The 26548-nt window shown below is 32.9% G+C and overlaps 4 protein-coding genes across 12 annotated transcripts in view; 2 read left to right on the top strand and 2 right to left on the bottom strand.

The window, feature by feature from the left end:
* Positions 1–3719, bottom strand: part of LOC106064981 (RNA 3'-terminal phosphate cyclase-like protein) — an 11350-nt gene extending 7631 nt beyond the window's left edge. The window contains exon 1 of the mRNA XM_056029268.1: positions 3511–3719. Coding sequence (XP_055885243.1) covers positions 3511–3634 — 124 coding nt within the window. The 5' untranslated portion in view covers positions 3635–3719. The remainder of the gene's footprint in view (positions 1–3510) is intronic.
* LOC106064979 (DNA excision repair protein ERCC-8-like) lies at positions 3698–14845 on the top strand. Its single transcript, XM_013223678.2, has 6 exons — positions 3698–3779; positions 7124–7348; positions 7492–7729; positions 8505–8725; positions 9124–9221; positions 9648–14845. The coding sequence occupies exons 2-6, from the start codon at positions 7140–7142 to the stop codon at positions 10181–10183; spliced, it is 1302 nt and encodes a 433-aa protein (XP_013079132.2). The 5' UTR covers positions 3698–3779; positions 7124–7139; the 3' UTR covers positions 10184–14845.
* Positions 14397–26548, bottom strand: part of LOC106064982 (peroxisomal biogenesis factor 3-like) — a 12959-nt gene continuing 807 nt past the window's right edge. The window contains exons 1-14 of one of the 6 annotated variants that reach the window (XM_056029253.1): positions 24892–24940; positions 22677–22768; positions 21414–21498; positions 21183–21229; positions 20956–21037; positions 20762–20805; positions 20339–20460; positions 19743–19827; positions 19030–19084; positions 18537–18687; positions 17643–17710; positions 17400–17513; positions 16482–16578; positions 14397–15888 (exon numbers count right to left, since the gene is read on the bottom strand). In XM_056029253.1, coding sequence (XP_055885228.1) covers positions 15799–15888; positions 16482–16578; positions 17400–17513; positions 17643–17710; positions 18537–18687; positions 19030–19084; positions 19743–19827; positions 20339–20460; positions 20762–20805; positions 20956–21037; positions 21183–21229; positions 21414–21498; positions 22677–22768; positions 24892–24932 — 1173 coding nt within the window. In that variant the 5' untranslated portion in view covers positions 24933–24940 and the 3' untranslated portion in view covers positions 14397–15798. Of the gene's footprint in view, positions 15889–16481; positions 16579–17399; positions 17514–17642; positions 17711–18536; positions 18688–19029; positions 19085–19742; positions 19828–20338; positions 20461–20761; positions 20806–20955; positions 21038–21182; positions 21230–21413; positions 21499–22676; positions 22769–24441; positions 24574–24672; positions 24696–24735; positions 24941–26548 lie in introns of those variants that run through there. The other 5 variants (XM_056029255.1, XM_056029254.1, XM_056029256.1 and 2 more) reach the window with 5 other exon arrangements.
* Positions 24709–26548, top strand: part of LOC106059244 (regucalcin-like) — a 10524-nt gene continuing 8684 nt past the window's right edge. Inside the window, exon 1 of one of the 4 annotated variants that reach the window (XM_056029270.1) lies at positions 24709–24790. The gene's annotated coding sequence lies outside the window, so the exon portion shown is untranslated. Of the gene's footprint in view, positions 24791–25216; positions 25342–26171; positions 26239–26548 lie in introns of those variants that run through there. The other 3 variants (XM_056029271.1, XM_056029272.1, XM_056029269.1) reach the window with 3 other exon arrangements.

Raw genomic sequence — 26548 nt, 5'->3', positions numbered from 1 at the left:
AAGCTGCACTGTGATTCTGTTTGACTCGATCAGCAAGTTTTTGTAGCCTGGGAAGTATCACTTGAGCAAAGACTTTGCCTACAATGCTTAGGAGAGAGATTCCCCTGTAGTTGTTGCAGTCGCTTCTGTCACCTTTGTTCTTATACAGGGTGATGATCTTTGCATCCCGCAGATCCTATGGCACAGCACCTTCTTGCCAACATTTGCAGAGCAGTTCATGAAGAGGTTGGCTTAGTGTAGTATATATACTTATAAACTTAGTGTGTATATATATATATATATATATATATATATATATATATATATATATATATATATATTTCTACAATAAAGAATTTAAATTTAGAATGGCTGCCTGGTTGTGCGGTTTGCACGCTGGACTGTCGTTTGGATTTATTGATGGTCCTAGGTTCAAACCCTGCCAGCTCCCATCCCATGTCGTTCTGCGGGAGGTTTGGAATAGGAAGTTAACTATCTTCAACTCTAAAGGAACATCCGAAACATGTGAAACATTTTACAAACATAATATATATATATTGAGAGAGTATAGAGAGAGAGAAAGAGAGATAGTATATTATATAGAATGTTGACCTAGACCAGTTTCACAAAGTTTCTCCTTAACAGACCACTCTGCACATTCTGGGTAATTAGTGGACCACTTTGCACATTCTGGGTAATTAGTGGACCACTTTGCACATTCTGGGTAATTAGTGGACCACTTTGCACATTCTGGGTAATTAGTGGACCACTTTGCACATTCTGGGTAATTAGTGGACCACTCTGCACATTCTGGGTAATTAGTGGACCACTTTGCACATTCTGGGTAATTAGTGGACCACTCTGCACATTCTGGGTAATTAGTGGACCACTCTGCACATTCTGGGTAATTAGTGGACCACTCTGCACATTCTGGGTAATTAGTGGACCACTTTGCACATTCTGGGTAATTAGTGGACCACTTTGCACATTCTGGGTAATTAGTGGACCACTTTGCTTTTTTTTTTTGTAGAGATTCATTCAGGTGATGGCCAAACTTTTTAATTATTCCAGTAGTTCACCTATTTAGGCCTGGCAGAACACTAGTGTTCAGTGGAACACAGTTTCATGGGGAAACACTGACATAGACTCTTAGATTCTACAGTAGGGGGACTAGTCTAGAAGTAGAAATAGTAATAAATGATAGTTAATAGTACATAGATCTTTTAATTAATTAATTAATTAATTAATTAATACAAGATCCTCTGGAAAACTATTTAATGTATCAAGCCTCAGGCAAAAACCAAGGTTAGGAAGATACTTTTCAGGGAACTCCTGTATGCTGATGATGCAGCTATTGTGGCTGATTCTGATATTAAGCTTCAGTTCCTGGGAGACATTAGTCAAAGCAAGACTAAGACACTAGTCCAGAGCACAAATACTGCACCTCAAGTAAACATTAATGGCCAACCACTAGAAATTGTGGATCACTTTTGCTATCTCGGCTCCATCATATCCAACAATATTCTACTGGATAAAGACATTAACAACAGGATAGCCAAAGCAATGGCCACCATGTCACGGTTGCAGAAAAGAGTGTGGGACAACATATATTGCTGACTAACAATACTAAAGCCCTAGTCTACCGGACCTGTGTGTTGAGCACCTTGCTATACAGAAGTGAAACTTGGTCAACTTACTCATGGCAGGAAAAAAAGCTGAATATCTTCCACCTCCGATGCCTAAGGTAGATCTTTAAAATAAGGTGGCAAGATAGGATAACCAATGAAGAAGTGCTACGAAGAGCAGGATGCCAGGACATCCGTTCTGTTATCAGCAGCAGATGCCTTGGCTGGCTTGGCCACGTTCATAGAATGCCAGTAGGTCGACTTCCAAAAGACATTCTGTATGGCGATCTAATAGAAGGCAGGAGAGCCGCTGGTCACCCACTTTTACGTTATACTTATACAGATGTATGCAAACGGAACATGAAGCTCTTCAAAATCGACACTAGCAGATGAGAAAAAGTAGCACTGGATGGATCTACATGGAGAGAGAGCATAAAGGAAGGGTCTCAGATTGCAGATTCTATGCCATACACTACAGAAGCAGAAAGAAGGGTGATAATGCAACAGCGTCTGGTGATCACATATGCCTAACCTGCAATCGCAGCTGTGTAGCAAGGATTGGCCTCTTTAGTCACACAAGAAGATGCAAAGAGAAAAGATCATCTCTCGAGAAGTAAAAGCCACAGAACAGAATAGAAGATCTTTTAATTATTATTATTCTATATACTAGCTAGATCTAGTAATAGTAGAGATCTAAGTAATAATAGTAATAAATAGTCTAAACTATAGACTATAAAGAATAGAGTAATACTAATAGAGAGTATATTTCAGTAGAGTCGTAAGAGTGTCACTCTACTAGAGAGTTACACAGGTGTCACAGGTCACAGTGTTAAAGCGTACTAGTCGCAATATTCTAGAAGACTAGAGTAGAATAGACTACATTTAATAAATAAAAATTATAAAATCATAAATAGTACAGGTACATTATTAATTTAACATTTCATATTATTTTATTAGTATTTATATATATATAAAATATATTAAATTATATATAGATCTAAATCATTTCATGATCTAGATCTATATTAATATAGTCTACTATAACTAAAGTACTATAGTCTATAGATACTCTATATCTATTAGTATAGATCTAGATTGATTTTGATATTATCATATTTTATTAGATTTAATAATAATTTTAATTAACTTCTACTATTATTAATACTAGATCTATATAAAATATATATATTATATAATATAATATCTAAGTTAAAGTTGAGTCTCTTAATTTTAAGATCTATAATAAATAATAATACTAATAATAGACCTAGACTCTATACTTTATTACATATATTATGATATATATAGTCAATATACTAATATAGTCATCTAGATCTATTTAGAATCTATAAATAATAGTTCTAAATAAAAAAAAAGTTCTAGACAGTTACAGTTAAAACAGTCTCAAGACTTCTGTACACTGTAGAAGTGTTAGTGTAGACTGTAGACTATAGTGAGTGTAGACTGTAGACTTGTATAGTCACAGAGTGTAGTCTGTTCTGTAGTCACACTGTGACTGACTGTACTCAACTGTAACTGTACTGTAGTGACAGTCGTTAGTCTACTCCGACGACTCCGTCATACTACATTGTTACATAGTCACAGTGTAACATAGTCGTGTAGATCCGAGTAGATCTTAATTAATCTACTCATCTAGAATAATCTGAATAATCAATCTAGACTAGATTATTCTAGATCTAGAATCTAGATTCTATTTCTAGTCTAAGTCTAGTCATTATCATTAATCTAGAATCTAGATTATTCTAGAATGTCTAGATCTAGAATCTTCAATCTACTATCATTTACTATGACTTGAGTATGACTACTGTATACTGTAACTGTATGAAGTGTATGACTGTCACTATGTCTAGTCTATCTTATCTATTTAATCTAGATCTAGATCTACCTGTAAGCCCAGGATCATCTTCTTCTGGTCTGATTGTTGAAATTTTTATACTTTTCCCACTTAAAGTTGATAGTATTATTCTCATACGAAAGAAATTGCATCCTTCGAATTGCAATGAAGACATTTTTAACACGTGAAACCAACAAAAACAAAGAGAAGATAACTATGATTCATTTTCCTTTTCTGGCTATTGGCACCTCCGAACGTATAGATCTAGATCTCTAGACTCTATCTAGATCTAGACCTAGAAAAACTACTGTATTGTCTGAGTATGTGGTAGATCTAGAATAGATCTAGAATCTGTATCTCTAGAATAGTACATATCTATAGAAGAGAAGTATTTTATAGTACTAGATCTAGTAGATCCATTAGATAAGGAAGCTTTAGAAAAAAATGACAGCCCTACTTATCTTGGAGTCACCTATGACCCGAGACTAACCTGGAAAAACCAAATAGATAAAACACAGAGTAAAGGCATCCAGAGACTATCCCTCTTGAAAAAATTAGCTGGCACAGATTGGGGAGCAAATCACAACATCCTGAAAAAGACCTATACCAGTTATGTAAGACCTGTACTAGAAAATGGTGCCACAGCATGGGGCTCAGCAGCCCAAACCAACCTTAGAAAAATAGACAAGGTTCAAAATATTGGTCTAAGGATAATGACAGGAGCAATCAAAACAACACCCATAAGAGCTATGGAGGAAACCGCTGCCCTGATCTCTCTGGATGAAAGAAGAGAAATAAAAATCCTTTCCCAATTCACAAAATTGGAAACCTTGGAGAGGCACCCACTCAGAACAAAAATCCACAAAACTGGCACAAAAAACCGTCTCAAAAGGACCAATTTCATACAGGAATCTCTAAACCTAAAAAAGAAACACCAACTTGAAAAAATTACTCTGGAATCCTCGATACACTATAATGAATCTCCACCCTGGGACGAAAGCCCTCTTCCTACTATAAGGGACCATATTGAAAACATAAAAAGAAAATCTGATTACAGACCAACAGAGCTCAAGGAAATAGTGAACTGTTTTCTACATACCAATTACCCTAGCAATCAGTGGATCAGAGTTTACACGGATGGCTCATCCCATAAAGCCACCACAAATGGAGGAGCTGGAATACTTATCGAATGGCCAGATGGAGGAAAACTAGAAAAATCCTTTGCAACTGGAGAGCTCTCTGACAGTCACAGAGCAGAAAGGGAAGCACTAGCACTAGCTGCTACCATGCTAGCAAATCATCCAAGTTCCCCTCACAGTCAGATTGTCTTTCTAACAGACGCAAAAACAACCCTCCAAAGCCTGCAAAACTCTGATTCCCCTTATATTAAAAACCTCAGAACAGCACTCACAAAGCTCAACCACAACAGCAAAAAAACTGTCATTCAATGGATACCAGCTCACATACAACTAGCAGGAAATGAGAAGGCTGACACACTCGCCAAGAGTGGGAGAACAAACTCACAAGTAAACTCTGCTCTCTATCCAGAAGAAATGAAGAAATTAATTGTAGATAAAATAAATGAGAAATGGACGAGCTCCCATCCAAATCACAAGAAAGATGATGCTTACTATAAGCTATCCCGACAAGACCAGCGTCTAATCTTTCGACTCAGGACCGGACACAACAGAATGCGACAACACATGTTCCGGAAGCTCAAAATTGGAACCAGTGAAATCTGCCCATGTGGAGTATCACCAGAAAATGCCGACCACGTCCTCCAAAACTGCTCTCTCTACCAAGAGGCCCGTATAAGACATTGGCCCCAAATCACCCCAATAGAAAGAAAACTATATGGAGAGCTCCCTGATTTGGAAACCACTGCGCAGTTCATCTCATGTATTGGTCTAGTCATATGAACACTCCAACATAACAATGAGAACGATGAAGAAGAAGAAGAATAGTAGTAGTAGTAGACTCTATACACAGATCTATTTGACTGTAGTATTGTATATATTAATTACCTATTGTAGACCTATTCTACTCTACACTGTAGTTGTAGAGTACCGGTACGCAGCTAAAATGTACTTACTAGAGTCTACTAGATCTAGACTAGTGACTAGAATCACTAGATAGATCTATAGAACTATAGATCTATATATAATATATCTAGACTGACTCTAGTCTAGACTAGGGTTATATCATTACTACATCATTTATAATCATATCTAGATTCTAGATCTAGATCTTATATGATATAATAATCATCATAGTCAGTCATAGTCATACTCGACTCTACATGACATACTTACAATATAGGGATAGTGTGACATAGTGTCACATAGGACTGATAGATTATCATCAAATCAATATAAATGATAGATCTAGATTCATTGATTTAGATAAGATAAAGTGAGTCTTTTCCCTTTTGTTTCGCCTTGCAAAGTTTTTAAAAAAATATTTTAAATAGATTGATGATGATTAATGTCATGAGCATTTCTTATGATTTGGTAGGGTTAGGCGTTACTAGAATCTATAGTCTATTACTATACCTATGGGCACGACATGGCCTATATTGTGCCGATGTGCCAAAACTCAAACTATACCTATACACTAGATCTATACTATAGGCTATAACGATATAATAATGTAGACTAGTGCCTCTATGTGGGTCTAGGGTACTCTAGAGTCTTAACAATTTTTAAATCTCTGATAATCATTTACTGATTCTAATTCTAGACTAGCTGTCTAGATCTAGGAATCTAGTCCAAGTTAAATAATAAATAAGGCAATAACTATTAGGTTCCAATAATAATATTATGTACTGAAGGGTAGCCTGGCTACGAGCAACACCAATTGTTTTTTGAAGGCCTGAACACTGACCTGCAACATCACAACCTGTACGACATGGCAATGAGCTATTACTATTGGTCTAAACTGCCCACAAGTTGTGACGTTGCAGGTCAGTGTTGAGGCTTTCGATAACGAATGGTCCAGCTATGATAATTGATTGTAGTTGACTGCCTTTAATAACTTGTGAGACTAGGGCGTAATCATTTTCTTTTATAAAGTAGCAGATTTATATTTCATAAGATAATCTTAATTAAAGATAAGATAAAAGACTATTTTTGTATTATAAGTTTCAGACTATTCTTCAGATATAAATGTATAATTTATTAGCATACAGGATCACAGATGATTGAAGCAGGTGGGGGTTTGAACTCTGGACCATAGTGATGACAGTACAAATTGCATACATACCATCACATTTCGTATCAGGCATGATCAGCCTGTCTCTTCATTTGATTACAATATCAAAATTTCTAGCTCTCTGTTTTCTTTGTCAATCTGTTTCCATCAATTTCACTCAGAGTCTCTCTGTCTCTCTTTCTCCTCTCCCCTCTTCTCTGTCATTCCCCTCTCACTGAATGGCTGCCTGGTCGTGCTGTTTGCGCGCTGGACTGCCATTCAGATTTATTGATGGTCTGTGGTTCAAACCCTGCCTGCTCCCATCCCCTGTCGTCCTGCGGGAGGTTTGGACTAGGAAGTAATTATCTTCAACTCTGAAACATGTAAAACATTTTTACAACTCCTCTCCTCCTCTTTCTCTTTCATATTTCAATTTTTGTCAACAATGTATATTATTATATTAATGTTCATGTAGGTAGTTAATCAGAACAATGAGCTCAGTTTCACAGAGGGCAAACCATCATGCACTACTTCATAGACTTACAAACCAAAGTAATGGCTTACTAAAACCCCTCAAACTCCAGAGGTCTGTTGTTTCTTACTTTATGCAGCATCTTGAGCTAAGCAGAAACAAAGATTTTAAAACAGTACATTCCAGTGCCATCAATGATGTCAATATTGATCTAACAGAAAACAGATAGTAAGAGTTGTTTCAATTATTAGATTTAAACCAAAAATTATTGAGTTTTATTATTTTGCCTCCACAATCAAGATCGCACAAAATGAATAAATAAACTTTTGTAAGACTTAAACATAGAAGTAAACTATAACTCTTCTCAACAGCTTGTTATCTGGTGGAGCAGATGGAACAATAGCAATCCATGATTTAGAAAATTTAACAGACATTGATGAAATTAACCATAGCCGGACTTACAAACTGGTGTGCTCAGTGTCACCAGGTAATAGAAATGCACACAAACGAAGCATAGAAACAGTCCAGTGGTATCCACTAGACACTGGCATCTTTACATCTAGTGGAACTGACAGACTATTGAAAATTTGGGATACAAACACCTTGAAAGTAAATATGAAATGTTTTCTTTTTTTTTTTTTTAATTTTAGCCTGTAATCAGAATAGAAAGAATACATAAAACTATTAATAGTATTTTATATAAAGCATTTAGTTATGCATTGAAACTTTGTGTCTATTAAAGCTCTTAAGATCTTATTTTGGCTTTCAAATATGTTTTAAATTTTGTTCATGTTACATATTTAACACTGTTTTATGCAAACATGTCTGTGTTAATTTGTTGTTTTCGAATGTAAGCTCAATTAGATTCTTCTATAGTTAAAAAACGGAGACGTTTGTTTGCAAATTATAATGAGTGCTAATCCTTTTTACATCCATGGTACAATATTGCATTTCAAGGATATGACACAGAAGCCTTTTGTTAATGCAAACTTTCTATTCTAAAGTAATGTATGTATCACTCCTGGGTCTTTTTATCATCATCGTCTTGTATTAAATTTAAAAAATGTAACTATTTTTAAATATAACTAAACACTCCAGATAAGTTATAGATAATTTTATAATAATAGTAATAATAATCTTTATTATCCATAAAGAAATTAGTCTTACAATTTGTGCATAAAACAAAAAAATAAAACAACATCATAACTGTAGAAAACAAAATATACATTCACACCAGATTCACTCAAAAGTTACATGTGATATATTTATATGAAATAGTTGAATTGTTTTTAATGATATGATTGCCAGGGAAACAAAGGAGTTTTTGTGTCTGTTTGTATTTGTAACAAAAGTGAATTCAGCTTAAATTTTCTTTTTATTACAGACTGCTGAGGAATATAATTTTAGTGGCGTCGTACACTGTCATCAAATGTCTTCCATAGCTACCAAACACAATTTGATAGCTATTGGAACAGATAGCTCTATTGTTAAACTAGTAGACCCAAGAGCTGGTTCAGCCACACATTCACTCAGGGGCCATAAGGATGGGGGAGTTCGGGCAGTTTCATGGTCAAATAAAGATGAGTTTTTATTGGCCACTGGAGGGTAAGATGAGATTCTTTTCTTGCAGTATTAAACAAAAGTACACATTCTCAAAGTCAGTGCAAAAGAAACATACAAAAGCAAAAATATGAAACCTATTGTACTTTTTCAGTTTGAATAGATCTTGTTTACTTGCTAGTTAACTTAGTCTTTGTTCTACTGTCAGGCACTGGTGTGTGTTGAGGGATGTGTGTAAGGGTTTGTTTTCTTTTCATGCACATTTTTTTTAATGGTCTGATGATGATGCTGTTTCTTTATACTGTTTTACACTATGTCTTGTTTAGCACTAACCTTTGACACAATATATTCAATGAATGGTTGATAAAGAAATGATTTCTCATACTGAAGACTACATGTTAATTTGACATTTTTATTCAACAATTAAATGTATCTTCCTACAGTGTTGACAATTTTGCAATTTTATGGGATGTTCGAACAGCTAAAGGATGTCTGATGAAGTTACAAGACAAAAAGAAGAAAAAGTCGGGTTTCACTCCAGGTAAGTAAATATCCATTAAGGATACTAGAGGACCAAGATTAATGGTACTAAGCTTTTATGCAGAAATAAAAAAAAATGTGCAGATATAATAATATGCAATTAAAATAATTAAACAAAATTAGTGTCATTTAATGAAGTATGTGATCAACAGTAAGGTAGTAAATCTCTCCATTTTTGAAAATGTGTTCATAGAAGTATTGCAGTAAACAAATGTCTGAAGAACAAATTAATATTTTTTAAGAGACCAGTTTAGAAGTGTTAAGCCTATTTATAAAATGTATTCTGAAATGCTTTTAAAAATTCTTTATACTGCAATGTAGCCTAGCCCCTGAAGAGTTAATGGATGAGTGTTTTTTTTGTTTTTTTTTAATATTATAGTTAACAGAGATGATAGAAAACTAACTTTTCTCCGTATATTTTCTTTAGACACTACTCATGATGGTTCAGTGAATGGTCTTCATTTTACTGCTGATGGTCTTCACCTTGCCACGGTTGGCACTGATCAAAAGTTCTTTTTGTGGAATGTCTATACTGGGAAGAAGTTGCCAATGAACTTTCCTGCTCTTAGTCACATCAAGAGAAGATGTATCAAGTTTTACCTCACCAAAGGGGGCTCTGACAATCATGCATTCATTCCTACTGGGTCCAGCATATCAACCTTCAGTTTATCATTGCCATCATCCAAGAGTAAACATTTGTATGGTCACTACAACAGTGTCAACTGCTGCACATATCAGGAGCAAGGAAACCAGCTAATAAGTGGGGGCAATGACCAGAAAATTTTAGCCTGGACTCACAAAGGAGATCAAGACTTTGAAGAGTATTTATGTGACAGGCAGGTAGAAAAGATGGAAACTAAAGTCAAAAGGAACCTTGAAGAAGTTTTAGAGTTGCCCCCAATACAGACCATCCCAGAGGCCATTGCTCAGACTTTAGATACATGGAGTGATGATGAAATATAGACCTCTAGCACTAGGAACACCGATGTGCCAAGTGGAAGATCATATACTTCACTAACATCCTGCACACCAGAAACACAAGGCCCATAGGCAAGTGAAGCTTGAGCTTTAACTTCCTTAGCAAAGGTCATATCATTGACCTCCTTCAGTTGCTGAAGGACTATGGTTCATTTCATGGAGCATTTTTTCATGCGACTGTAGAGCCATTCCGATCTACATACAATGCAGGTGGCTAGTGCTTTGGATTGATGATACATGGTATTGGTCTTGAACCTGTTATTCTGATAAACTGTCTCAAATTTAAAAAGCAAATATACAAACAATATAGATTGTTATGGTTCATCACATAGGACTTAACATGTGTATTTTTGTTTTGTTTCATGTTTCTTGAAATTATAATGAGACAATGCTTAGCATTTGATGCCAGTCAAATTATAAAAAGATGAACATTGAGGGACATGGAGGCCAAAGCAGTAGAATACTTGCTATTGAGGTCTGTAAAGGGAACATAAGTTACACAGATTTATTAGTAGAATATTGACTGAATACAAATGTATATAGTATTGAAAAGCAAAAACTAAGTGGGTGTAAAGCTGATAGACATTCAGAGATAAAAATAGATTTATATTGCACACTTATTAGTTTAAACTTTATTCTACAACTAATTCAGCTACATCAGACTTAATTTATCAAAAGTTGTCTAATTTTTATGCTATTTAGTGTCATTAGCTGTTTTTAGTTATTTTATAAGTACATTTTTTATTCATTGTTTTTCAAATGAAGAAATTTATTGTAAGTGTTTTGTATCTTTTTCACATAAGTATTTTATGTGAGAATTAATAAACATCAAACCTCAAATTAATACCAAATTAATACCAATTAAACATTTGGTTTAAAATGATAAATTTTTTTGTAGGCAATGTCTACCAAGCAGTGGTTCTCTCAACCCTTCTATATGGATCCGAGACATGGATACTATACAGAAAGAAACTTGTATTCACCAAAGATGTCTTCATATTTTTGAACTGGAGTTTTAATTGGTAGTGGTAATCTGGAGAGTCCATCAGCTTTGGCTTGTGACTTGGACTTTCTAAATTCAATTGAGCAGTTAAATCCTGAAAAGAATACTGCATACAGCTTTTGTCCCAAATGAATTTAACTTTATCTTGTAATATATTGTATAGTGGTTTAGCTATTTGTGCAATATTTTTTAGCCACTTATGGTAATAGTTAACCATACCTAAAAAAGACCTCAGTTGTGACTTATTGTTTGGAGTACTGCTAATACCTTGTCATTAGTTTTATGTAATCCTTCTTTTGAAATTCTTATTCCACAGAAAATATTTTCATCTTTGAAGAAAGCACATTTTTCCAGATTTGCCTTGAGACCATATTCCTTCAGTCTGCCGAGTAGACTTCTTAAATTTGCAAGATGTTCTGTGTCATCTTTTCCTGTGATGATCATGTCGTCTTGATTGCATTGTACTCCTGGCAGTTCATTGAAGATAATATCCATAGTTCTTTGCCATATCATAGGAGCTGATGTGATCCCAAAAACGAGTCTGTTGTACACATATAGGCCTTTGTGTGTATTGATGGTTGTTAAATGTTTTGAAGCTTCATCTAGTTGAAGTGTAAGATATGCTTGTCATATATCTATTTTTGAGAATTTGTCTCCCTTTTCTAAGTTAGCAAGAATATCTTCTATTCTTGGTAGAGAATATTGTTCGACTTTTAACACTGGGTTGATAGTTACCTTGAAGTCACCACATATTCGAACGTCACCTGATGGTTTCATTATTGGTACTATTGGTGTTGCCCAATTGCTGTAATTCACTTTAGACAGAATTCCTTCATTCTCTAGTTTATTCAACTCCTTTCTACTTTTGCCTTGATAGCATAAGGGATGGGCCTTACATTGCAGAATTTAGGTTTAGCATCATCTTTTATTGCTATGTTTGCATGCATGTTTCTAACGGTGCCTATTCCTTCTGAGAAGACCTCTTCAAATTCCTTGATTAGACAATTGATATTTTCTTGTATACTAGATTCAGAGATATTAACTGTTAGATGTCACTCCAGTTGATCTTCAGAGATCTTATCCATTCACGTCCTAGTATAGGATTGCTACCTTTACTCAATATGTATAGAGGAAGTTTCTTTGTTTCATGATGATTGTATACTATTACATTTGCTTTTCCCAAAGTGAGTATTTCTTCTCCTGTATAGGTTCTCAAGCGAACATTGGTGCATTCAAGTTTTGGGTTTCTTTTAAAGATGTTCTTGTCATTAATGATAGATCAGAACCTGTATCTTTATCCATTTCTGTGTCGGTTCTGTCGATATTAATTTTGATGCACATTTTGTGTTTATTGACAAACTGAATATTTCTTCTTCTGTATCTTCTTGTACATTGTGTAACTTCCCTTCTCTTTTGCATGCTTTTTCTATATGACCTTGTTTGCCACACCTGAAACAATTGGCACTGTGAAAGAAGCATCTCTTTCTTGTATGATTTGACTTGCCACAGGAGAGACACAAAGTTCTGGTCCCCCTTTATCTTCTTGTTTTGACGAAGGTGAGTTGTAAGGTTTCTTTTGATCTCTTGTATAGCGATCGTCTTTCATTCCAAGTTCAGCTTTTTCTGTGCTCCTGTTGGTTTGCATCCTATGTAGAGATTGAGATTGATTAGACTGAATCTGTTCAGCATCTCTCTTTGCTGTCTCCATGGCTGTAGCTATGTTGATAACTCGATAATGTTAGATTGGCCTCCTGAAGGAGTCTTTTCTGAATGTGGTTGGGAGGCTAAGTATGTAAGCTTGAACTTGGCTTGGCTACCTATGAAAGGGGCTCGAGGTTCAACACCCAACTTGAGCAAAGTTGAGTTCACTGAGCGCCTAAAGGCAGCACAGAAAACCTACTCCCAGATCCCCCTCCCCCCACTGGTCCACAAATGAGATTGGACCAAAGCGCTCTGAGCATGCTATAAGCATGAAAGTAGCGCTATATAAAAGCAATAATCTATTTATTTATATCTTTTAGACCACAAACAAATCTATCTCTAAGCGAATTTTGAAGATCTGAGCCAAAATTACAGTGTTCTGACACTGCTTTGCAGTTATAAATTCATTGTTTGTTTCCTTGTCTTCTTGGATTTTGTTGTGGAATTTAAATCTTTCCTTAATATCCAATGGAGGAGGGCTGGAATAACTGTTAAGCAGCTTGCAAAGCTCTTCATATGATTTCTTAATGGGCAACTCTGGGGACGCCAATTACCTTAATGTTGCATAAGGTTTTGGCCCCTATTGAGGCTATTAATATAGCTGCCTTTTTCTCAGATGGAGTACTGTTTGCAACAAAGGCATCTAGCCTTTCTTTGTAGTTTATAAACGTTTCTGTACTTTCATTATATGTGTCTGGTTATCCCATCCTCGTCGCCAATTGTGGTGTCGTGACTTATTAAGGTTCTATTATATTTAGAAGGTTAAGTGAAGACATGCTTAGTATTTACAACATTTTCCAGTGAATGACCCAGAAGTGATGTTCTTTATTAGTAACATTAATAAACATACATATATAAATTCGCATAATACAATAATAATAATATACCACAGTGCTCCTTCATGAGCATACGATGGCAAGATAGTGTTATAAATAATGATGTTCTTGCTTATAATCTGACAGCTACGCTGGGCAGGGCACATATCCTGTATAGGGGACAAACTGTGTGGTTGCTTGCTTTAACTGACAAAGAAAAAAGCACCTGACAGCAGGTGGTTTCTGATTGAGACAGCTGGAGATTTATTACAAACGCATCAGGGGATATACAATACCAAAATTAATTTTACTGCAAATGACAGACATAGCAAAAATGGAACCATAACCAACCACCGGCAGACAACAGTAATGTCTGCACTGGCTGTGGCAGAATATGTTGATCACAGCTAGGACAATGTAGCTCTGTGATGTAGCCCTCCTCTATAATCTTCAGACTTTAAGACGAGCTTTATTATTAAAATGTCATTCTCAAGTATCATTATTTATTATGCAGTATTGGATAAAACAATAATCATTATGATGCCTTGTAATTAAGTCTGCCTACGCAGCAATGAAGTAGAATGTGTTTTTCTTTTTAAGATTGGTATAGTTAATTTTGAGTACATTAATTAAAAGCAAACAAGAGGTTTTTTTAAATAATGTAAAGACTAGTCAGGTGAAACAATTCAGTACAAAATAATTTTATTGCAAATAGTATCATTTAATTAACTTCATTAAAATGTTCAACCCATATACACAATTTTATGTTTCAAGTCTCACATGTGTTTTATTCAACACAGCAAAAGAAAAACTAGAAATATTTCTGTCTACTTTTCACCAGACATTGTTTAAATATCATTTCAATGGCATTCTTAGCAAGTACACAAGGCATGGTCTGCCAAGTTGTTTACAGAGAAATTTGTAGCTTAATGATGTCAACTTCTAGAAATTAGTGATATTTTAAAATGGCTAAAAATAGTTCAGAAAATACTAGACTACTTCTGTAACTACAGATTGAAAAAGCTATCTAAAAAGGATGACACTAGTTTCAGGATTCAATTATTTCTTTGATACTTTTAATTTCAATGAAAGTTTTGATTGAATATTGTAATTCTAGATATAAAACAGTACTTGTAATTTCAATTTTTTATTTGGTTTCTTTGCTTTATTCTTTTATTTTCATTATGCTTGTGTTGTGTCTGCAAGATCCAGTCATCACAACCTGTGATCTACATCTCAATAAACTAACAAATTCATGTTTTAAAAATTACATTTAAAAAAAATTAAATGTTAGACTGGTAACTAATTACTACTACTGATGCTGTTCATTAAAAAAAAACAAAGTGGAAAATTAATTATAAAAATTTGTTGAATTCACATTTTTAACAATAATTAATATTAACTATAGTCTCTTCACTCTTCAACCTAAAGGACTAAAATGTTAATCATAAGAAAAATGTATAAACTTTCAAATGCACTTTATGCATGATATTTTATGACAATAAATATAGAGACATAGTTTTAGAGTCACAATATTTTGTTTATACTTAGCAATAAAGAACTTAAATATTGATAACAAATTTCTCTAAGGAGATGTGTAGTAGTAACTAGCAGTGCAACAAACATACTAGTACTAGAGGTCTCAGGGTAAGAAAGTTAACATTGCACCATCTTTAATATAAGAATGGCAAGACTTTCTATTCTAATTAAATAATGTTGAAAAATAAAAAAAAGTTACATTTTTAAGTCTTTTAAAACAACAATAAAATGTTTATGAGAAATGAAATAACTATAGTATTATGTTCCAGCAGGATAATGTCACAAAGATTTAAAATGATAATTGATAGCTTGAGGAATTAAATTATATGAGGAAGTAAGGTGTTTTAAAAAAATAATTATAAGAAATACTTAAGGAAATATACACAAGAAAAATGTTCAGAGAAAAAAAAAGTAAAACAAAAAAAAATATATAATAAACCCAGTTGGTTGGAAAAACCCAACCAAAGATATTACTACAAAAACAGTTATATTTAGAAAAAAGTTATAGTTTATTTTTTTTTACAAAATAAAAAACAAGAATTTCATATGGAAACTTTTTCACTTGGGTCCTGACTGAAAGCTTCATAAACATTAGCTGCCAACTGCTTGAGTTCTTCCATAAGTAGGAGTTCCTAATCAAAAGATAGAAGGGGACACAACAAAGTTTATAGATGAACCAAATACAACCAATGAGCAAGTTCAATAGTATTGTTTACAATTTTACAATAGAAGTAGTGTGACTTAATATTACACAAACTGGTTTAAACAGGTTTTCCACTTTATTTTTCATAGTCAAAGTAATTACATAAGCAAAACTTGCTTTAGTGCTATTTAGCAGCTTCCCCAGATAAGGTTGTAAAATAATATCGATAAAAAATATTCAGTTTTCTACAGTTGACCCTTGATAGTCCTACAGTTTTTGATCAAACACACTCAGTAATCCATGTGCCAACTCGGCAACAACGTTTTTAAAAAAAAAAAGCTAAAAACATGGAAATTCCACTTTCTTTAATTCCTGTCCATGAAAGGACAAAATCATCCAATTGAATAGTTAAAGTTGTTACTTCCTTTGCATTTTACATTAAAAGTTGGACCTGATCATATTAAATGTTAGGTTAATTTTTATTTGGTTTGTAATGCACTTTAAAAATTCAAATATAGGACGAAAAAAAAAAAAAATTAATCAATTATTTAATTTGGACATGTAAGCTTAACTGTAGGCTACCTGAATAAATCTATTAGGTGCATCGCCACAAATGTTGAACATCAAAGCATTGATTACAGGGATTAATTTTGCTATCGCTATGGAAACATGATGAATGCTGTGGAAAAAAAATGACTGAATATTAGTAGAACTATCAAGTATACTAAATCAAGAAATAGAGTATTCAAAACAATTCACTAAGCTAATGTTATTTTAGGAAATAAATAGCAAGTATTTAAACTACCTCTGAAATTATTGTCTACATTCTAAACATTATTTTTTTAATATTGAAGATGCTTATATAGCACTAACTAACTAAATACCTTTTTTTGCTGCTCTATATAAAATAGTGAGTATCATACCTCACCCTACAGTCTTTAAAAATATGTAATGAAATGTCTTTTTTAGAATTTTTTTTTTATTATTGTTAATAAAAATGTGCACACTTCTGTAATCCATAGAAAAGCTTCTAACAAACATAAAATGATGGATTAAAAAGACAATGTTTATGGACCAATAAGACAAAAGCTCAGTCTCAGAAGAAACAAAATATGTAGAATAAGTGGGGTTTTTTTTTGGGGGGGCATGTAAAAATACTTCATTTTCTTGGACTTGAAGCAATGCCTTATACATGCTGGATCAGTTTAAATGTGTAGTCTACCTTAGCTATGTGTATGAGTGTGTGTTTTGGCTTTCAGCTCTCAAATCTTGGAGAAGAATTTAATTTGGGACCTATAATGTCTAAGTACCCACCAAATTCTAAAATGGAACTTGAAATTATTTATTAGGAAAGAAAAGATGGTTGGTGGAGATGCTGGAAAGGTGACAGAACCATAAAATGTTGCAGATAAACTTGAAGTTATTGCTTAATGGTTTGCTAGGCATAAAAATAGAACTTTACTTTTCTTAATCCCAAAGTTGAAAAATTGAATTACTTACTCTTTATTCTGTCCTTCAGCATTGATTTGCTGCTTGTAATGGTCTGCCAAACCATCCAAAACACAATGATAGCCTCTGTCTATACTTTCTTTCAACACGGTATGGAAGTCAGAACTAAAGAAGACACAGTTATATTCAATAGCAGTTTTACTGTATTGATATGTGTTATGGGGTGTGTGTGTGTGTGTGTATGTTTCTATTTTTAAAAAATTAAAATAAACTGATATTAATCCTATAGAATACCTTTCTAAAATGTCTCTTGTTTCAATAACAAGTCTTTCTAATAATTCATCTTCTGAGTTTAACACAGACTGTAGGAAAAAAATATGCACAAAGAGTGATTTTTTAAAATAAAAATCCAAGAACATTTAGCTGAAAAGTTAGTTGATTTTTGTTACCCATTTTAAGAATTGAGCTTACATTACAGCAAGCAATGTTTCTAATTCATCAAAAATAGGGTAAACATTTCCTAAACAGTTCAGAAAATTCCTAAATATTGAAGATAACACAACTTTGGATTAGATACTTCCTTAAATCTCATTGATGAAAAAAAAAAAGATCAATCATATTTAAAAATAAAATTTTAAATTATTACATACAATTGAATTTGCATTAAAAAAACAGTGATGTTTTTTAAATATATTTATTTACATCTTTTTTAAAAACTAAATATGGATACAAATCAATTTTCTAGTTATTACTTTTGATATGAACTCCACAGTGTTAATATCTATTTATAAAGGTCTTTAATTCATTACCAGAAACAGCAGAGCATTTCATTAAAAAATAACACAATTTTTTCTAAAATAATCCATAAAACTAAGAATTATCAATTTAACATAATAATAAGATATTTATAAAAATTGTAATAAAAAAAATTGGGATAATAATATAATACACATCGCTTGAAACCTTTTTATGTAAATCTTAAATTGTCTTTAGTATATTTAATAAGATTTCTATTACTTAGATTATCACCAAATTACAGTCTGTGTAGCACTAAGGAAAAGGAAAGTAGTTATGTCCCAGAAAGTTCTGTTGGAACATGTGGTTGCATAAAATTGTTAGCATGTGTGGTAGTGCAAAGTTCTGTGAGCATGTGTGGTAGTGCAAAGTTCTGTGAGAAAAACTACTTACAGTCTTAGAAATGTCAGGCACTTGCTCGCTTTTTAGTAAAAATGGATAGAGAGAAAGTGTTGCCTTGTCAACCCCACACTCCACTCTTTCTCTGATGTTCTCAAAGACTGTGGATAAATTATCCAGTGTCACAAGTTCTTTGAGTGAAAGGCTGAAAGTAATTACAAGAACACAACTTGGACAAAACCTTAAAGGCCACATTTTTTTTACTGCATCATTTTTTACTTGAAACAAAAATAACAACCTTTCTCTTTAGGATGAGCATGTTTGTGTCTTATAGACTCTCACATCAGTTGATCAATCAGAACAAAATGTGAAGAGAATATTCTTAAAAATAATTTAAAAAAAAAAAGCAAGCTGTGTTGTTTAGTGTTATGTTTAACAAATTCAGAATAACATAAGTTGGAAATTCGGGAATCAAGTCAAAATAATTTGTGAAGTCCTTTGATACTTAAATGCAATTTAAATGACTAAATAAAAAAATGATACCCACCTTCCAATTTCTTTGATAACTGCTAATCTCAAAAAGTGGGTGAAATCTATAAATCCTGAAAAAGTGACAAAACAATACACTTTATATTTAACAGTCATAAGCAAATTTGGCAAGCCCTAGGAAGCATAACCTTATAATTTTGTATACATGAAAAATGTTAACTAGTATAACATCATCAAATAGTGTACTCTAGGCTTGATTGAGAAAGCAAAAAGGAACTTGATGTCAAAATACTTGAATGAATGGGGAAACAATAAACTAAAAAATACTATAAAAGGAAAGATGATCAATTCAGGGTTCCATGGTCAGTTTGCTAAATTTACTTTCAGATTGTCTGAATATTGCCATTTAGAGATACTGAAGACTAAGTATTTGATTGTGATTGTATTTCTGTCCTCGGTTCCTTCTTGATTTGTGTTACATTTATGTGGGAACAAAGAATCAAGAGACAGACTAGAACAGAAGATTAAAAAATTACAAAGAAGACACAAATACTATAAACATAAAAACCTAATTGTAACTTAGGAGAGACTCAAAGAAAAATATTTTGTATACTATGAGCTAGGTTAAATGTATATAAAGATACAATATAAGTCACTAGTTACATAACCACTACATTAACACATGAATAAGTAATGTTAATTTTTTTTTAAGCAATGAGACATTATTAAATATTAAACTTTCATAACTTAATAATTAATATGAATTATTACCTTCTTCAATGAACTGTTTAATTAGTGATAAATATCTTTCTTGTACTTTAGCTGGTATGATACTGCTGTGAACTGTTTCAGTTTTCTGTTCAAAATATTGTAAAACTTTGTATAAGTTTCTTTTTTTTCTTTTATTTCATTCTAAAGTTGGGATGTTTTAAACATATACCTAGCATTTGCCCATAATTTTCAATCTCATTATGTGGATGAGTAGCTGAGACCAACTCCCAAATTTATACATAGGATGAGATACAAACATTAAGGGACATGGAAGCCATAGAAGTAAAATACTTCGTATCAAAGCCAAAGGCTTTGAGTTCACTAGAACATTTCACTTGCTATTAAAGGCCACCTTGTGTTCTATGGATAAATATTAGATACAATGGCCTTTTTGTAGAGAATGGTAAAATAATTAAAGAATAAATATCTCAAGCTTATTCAGAAAGAATCTAAATGATAAAGCAGATAGACATTTATATTTGCACCTATATTTACCTTGCTTTACATTAAACATTTCATTAGAACTAAAGATGTTTATATTTGCACCTATGTTTACCTTTATTTACATTAAACACTACATTAGAACTAAATTCAACCTGAGCAGCAGGGGGATGAAGTGTGTCAAGGTAAAGGTAGCCTCCAACAATGTTCAACTGGACCCTCAACATGACAGACAACATACATGTTCCGTACACTGCAGCTAACGTACGAGTGACGCCTAGGTGTACAAGAGATAATAAAACATTACTATTTAAAACTTCAGAAATAATTATATGCAGCCTATTTGATATATTTTTTTAAACATATGAATTCTAGATAAACTTTTTTCTAAGAGCTGAGTAATATACAATGTTTAGTCTGAAGCTTTCTGAATGTGCAGGCTATTACACTGTAAGCCCATTTTTATAATTAATTTTTAATTTGATTTTTTTTTAAAGCTTCCTTTATTTTAGGTAGCTGAGGTGTAGTAATCTAGCAGTTAAAGAAAAAAATATTCTTTAAAAAAAAACAAGACATACTCATTATTTTTAGTTCTTCCCAAAGGTCAATTTTGTTTGGAGGGCTGGAAAAAAAATTGGAACAAAAATGTTAAATACAAACTTTTCTTAATTATAAATTTAATTAGGATTTCATAATGTATTTTTTTTTTTATTTTACTAATAATAAATATATGAACCAATTTCTAAAGATTTAAAAGTATAAAAATAATTACTTTAATTTGAGCATATCTTTTACTTCTTCTGTGTCTAAGGATTTGATTAAAACTTCACGAAGGTTGGGAACCATTCCTAAAACTATGAAAAAAGAATCACACAATATTATTATAAAACTATAAGTATAGTATAGTGAGAATAACTACTAGCACTTTCAATCTATTCTCTTATCATGCAAAGATTTGTCATGTTACTAAGATGAAAACAATCATAAGGGAATCAATACCTGTCATGTTGCACGTTCTTTGATTGCTATCAAAATGATGCTGTCTCCTGCAAAAAGAAAGTTTTGACAAGATTTGAACATACTTTCTAAAAAAGCAGCTATCCACTAAATAAACAACTTTTCATTAAAGAAATGCTTCTATTAATAAATGTAATAGATTTGAGAAAAGTTATGGATTAAGAAAATAATAAAAGAATCAAGGAAATCCATTAGTTTGACTTTACTGCTCACCTCACATAGATTAAATACTGTTTGTCTTCTTCATCTCGAATTTCTTTAATTTTTCTCCAAATAAATTTATACATTAACCAGCTGCCTATTAAAAAGAAAAAGTTTGATTATAATAGTAGAAATAGTAGTCACACAAATAAAGATTCTAATGCAGTATTTTTCAAAACCAAAAAAAAAAATGTAGCAACAGGAAATGGAAAGCAAAAACTGTTTAGGACCTTAACTAGGCTGCCACTAAAGGGTGAAATTTTACATCGAAGGCCCCGGGCTTTTCAGGTCAATAATTTGGCAGCTGTCTATCCAAACACAAGATGACTTATTGATATGACCTCAACTATGCTTACACAAAACATTCTTCAAAGGGGACTTTTGATGTAAAGTTTCACCCACTATAGAAGGTAGTTTAATATTGGCCAGTGCGATATCAGTAATCATTTAAGTTCAAGCAGCTTAAATGTTTTTTGTTCCTATCTTTGATTCCATTCAAACTTTGGGCAAGCTTTTGAATGGTAGTACAGAAGTGTATAAGCATAAAAATGTGTAAAAATGATAGGTTCTATGGATCTTCTCAAATGTTGTTTTAAAAAATATTTTAGATTAAAAAAAACAAACAAACACTGGAGAAAAAAAAAAAACACTATTGTATAGAACATGACCTCCTCTTTGAAATGAAATACTGATATTGTTCATGTCAATAAAGTCATGTGATAGCAACATCAACTCCCAAATTCACTCCTTACAGGCATTACATAATGCACAAAAAAAGCAAAGCTTACCCCAGTGCAGGGCAAGGTCATCAAAACAAAAACAAAACAAGTCGTTTTTCTACACTTACCTATCCAGAACATAAGGAGAGCATATAGTAAAGCTAAAATAAAAATAGCTCATAACATCCAAGGGAAGTATAAATTAAATTTTATGTTTTGTTGTTAAACTATGCAATAACGATAATCCAGAAGATTTTAGAAAGCGTTAGTTAGGGCATGGACTATTAAAGGAGAAAAAGATTAAATTCATGTCTCCATAGTTAATTGTGCTCAATTTCAACACCATCACTGTCAATTCATTACTATTTATAAGGATATATATATATAGGGGGAATATAGATAATCTAGATCTAATCATCCCTATATATATAGCTTTTATATAGACTATATGACCTTCTATGTCATAATTATTTAAACCTCAGCTTGATCTATCTATGTATACTATAAATCTAGATCTTGTCTAGCTCTAATAAATGTAAAAAAATATTAAGCATACCTCCAAAAACTGTTCCAAAAAAGAAAAACTTTCGTTTATGTCTTTTCAGACAGCCCCACAGTCGGGCAAGCATGGTAGAGTAGATGTCTGGTCTAGTTGTAGATAAGATTGAGAATTAGAATAGTCTAATATAGTCTACTTATTAGGGTCTATATAATAGATTAGATATCTATTCTAGGCTTGACTCTATAATGTGACATATAGATATCTAGACTCTAATTTTATATATAATATATGATAACTAGATCATTATATAACTATGGTTATGAATCTAGATAGAATTTCTAGAGCTATTTTTTACTGTAGTGTAACTTTTCTGATTCTATAGATTAGTAGATCTATAGATCTAGTAATAATCATGACTTAGACTAGTATAATCATTCTAACTAGATCTATATTATATTATATATACTATATAATAATAAACAAATATAGCTCCTCATTCATTATCGAAGATGAGCACATTTCTATAGATCTAGTAATAATCATGACTTAGACTAGTATAATCATTCTAACTAGATCTATATTATATATATACTATAATAATAGACAAATAAAGCTCCTCATTCGTTATCGAAGATGAGCACATTTCTCATATCCTATGGACTCGAAGATGACTTTTAACTCCAATCCGCACTTTAAAACGCCGGCCACATATGTGGCATGGGTAGGTTTGGTCAGTTGCAGATAGACCTGCTTCTTCTCTCAGCTTTTTGTTGGTTCGGCGCTCTTTCATCCTGGTCACTCTTCTTGCTTCAAATCTCAAGACTCCGAGACTCATAGCTTCACGCCATGAGGAGCTATCGAGAGCTAGTGCTTCCCAGCCGTGAATGTCAATATCACACTTGTTGAAGGAGCTCATGAGAGTGTCTTTATAGTGCTAGTATTGACCTCCCTGGGAGCGCTTTCCTGCCCACAACTCCCCGTACAGAAGTTGTTTGGGAAGGCGATTGTCTGGCACACAGACTACATGTCCCGCCCATCAAAGTTGGGACCTTTTTACTATCACATTGATACTATTCATGTTGGACAGCTTTAAGATTTCTGTGTCTGGTATGTGGTAGGACCAACACACCTTATGGATACTCCTTAGACAGCGTAGGTGAGAGGAGTATAACTTTTTGATGTGGCGGGAATATAAGGTCCAGGATTCTGATGCATATAAGAATCACGGGAAAAACACCACACTGTAGACTTTCAGTTTTGTGGATATGCTGAGTCCTTTCTGTTGCCACACTTGTTCTTGAAGTCTGCCAAAAGCAGCACTGGCACACACCTCGTCATATAGTTTGGTGTTTGCTGATATGGTACTTCCCAGATAGACAAACTTTTTGATGATTGCTAATTTCTGGCCATCTATAAGAATGTTTGGTTCTGTGACAGATTTATATGGAGGAGGTTGGTGCAGCATTTCAGTCTTTTTTACATTTATGGTGGGGCCAAAATTTTATGGAGGCGTTGGCGAAGAAGGACAGGCTCTTTTGAAGGTCTTCTTCATTTTAGGCATTAAGGGCACAGTCATCTGCGAATAGCAGTTTGGTCCTTACCTTAAGTCTTTGGGCATTAAATAAACTTGCATCAGTGCGATACCATATTATATGCAGCATACCAACTCCAATGCTTTCTATGCAAAAGGCATCTTTCAGCATAGCAGTCAAGCAGTGAACATTATGCTGATATACTCATATAGTAACATGTAGTTAATACTACTAATAGATCTACTAATAAATAAATATATTATATAATATTTTATAATAATACCTACTATAAATATAGTTAATATTAGTAATTAGGTAGTATTACTAAGTATATAATCCATAATATTAATAATAAAATACAGTATATGAGTAACAGACACACTGATACTGATAGTAGTGATAGTGAATAAGTGATACACTGTCAGTACTAGATCTAGTAGTAGATCTAGTGTCAGTGTCACTACACTCTATTATCACTCTACAGTGCGTCTTAGCCGTCTAGTACGGTCTACACTCACAGTAGTCTGTCAGTAGTCTACACAGTCAAGTGACTACAGTCTCTGCTTACTCTAACTCTATACCTGCGTTTAATCTATAAATCGTTTAGATTGTAGGAACTAAACAGATACAGTATAAGTAGGCAGTATTAGAATAATTAGATCTAGAATAGAATATAGATCTAGATCTATAGACCTTAGATTATTTTCTGTAAATATTTATCAAGGTTTTTTTTTCACTCATCTTGTCGAATGTGTTTTAAAAAAAGTTCAGAGTTCATGAAATTAATGTTACCTTTAGCATTAAAGAGGGCTTGATTATAATGAATAAGTTGGTTTGGAAAATAATATATAGACTAGATCTATATGTATTATATATAAATAATCTAGATTCTAAATTTAGATCTATTATAGATCTAGTCTATATATATTTTTTGTTGTATGTAGTTTAAAGTTTAATTTATAAGATCTACAATCAAGTGGAATATTTTATTTAGATCTAATCTAAATTAATATTTGTTGTTAAAAATAGATATATGAAAGGGGCGTGTCTTTTTTTGTGGTTCAGTCCTCAGTCTAGATTCTAGATCGAATCATCGGACGATCGGTACACGTCAAAAGCACGCCGATCAGTGTCACACTACTAAGACTAAGAGTAGTCAGTGAAGAGTCAAATCTAAACGGCTTGAGGTTAAAACTAGAGTCAAAATTTTAAGACTAAACAATGGGCCAGAGTCAGAAAGATCCATATTAAAAATAAACTAAGCAGCTTGATCAATTCAATCAATTCTAAACCTCCTAGTCCTAGTAACCCTAGTTATTATAATTTTTTTTTATTGTTACTAGATTTAACTAGATCTAGAATCTAGACTATATCATTATTATTTTAGTATAGCTATTTATATATTCTACTTTTAGATAGATTAAACTATACTAGATAGATGTCTTACAATGTTAATATAATTATATTTATAGTATTTATACTATAGATCTAGTTTAACGACCCTGTTTGTCTAGATAGCAGCTGATAGCTAGTCAAAGTTGAAGTTTATATATAATATGGCCTATATAAGAATGAACAAATAATGGAACCCCCCCCCCCTTTTTTTTCCCCCAAAATAGGGCTTTAGATTCAGAACTAGAAATGATTTTTTTTCACTGAACATGTAACATAAGAGGGGATCTGTAATAGAGCCATAAACCAGAGGCAATATATAGCTAGGATGGGGGAGAATTTGAAAATCTCACTTGAGGGGGCCCCCAAAAGAGAGTTTTTTACATTAAATATTACACAAAATGCCCCCAAAGAGGTCAAGGTTCCCGGGCCCCCAAATGATGGCAAATTCCTAGCTACGCCATAACATTTTATAGATGCAATGATGGTTAAAATTGCTCAAACCCAACCTGCCAATATGATTTACCATTATGATATTACTTTATATGCTCAAACCCCTAAAACTTATGGTCATGTTTCAAGAGCAAGCATAGACAATGGAACATTATTCTACAGATTACTGCCAAGTAAAAGAAGTGAAAAAAAAACATACAGAGAAGAAGAATGGCATGTGTATCAAATCAAGAAATTAGGTCTGTTCTTTGCAGACTTATTAACAATTTAATAGCTATTGGACTGAAACAAAGGGCATGAAAGCACAGATATATTTGAGTTATGGAAGAAAAAAAATAAATCCACACAAATATCAGAGAACCCACTCAGTTTCAAAAACATTAATTAATTAAATATTTTTTTCAAACTTGTACTATCTCAACATCCCTCAAATGAGTTGGATTTAAAGCACCTAAATTTATCATAGAATAATGCTAATCCATATATCCACCATTAATGAAAAAAAAAATTAATTGTTTGGATCACAAGAGTTTTAAACCTCCACCATTT

Source organism: Biomphalaria glabrata, chromosome 5, assembly GCF_947242115.1.
Source record: "Biomphalaria glabrata chromosome 5, xgBioGlab47.1, whole genome shotgun sequence".
NCBI lineage: Eukaryota > Metazoa > Mollusca > Gastropoda > Planorbidae > Biomphalaria > Biomphalaria glabrata.
This window is presented reverse-complemented; position numbering and strand designations above follow the sequence as displayed.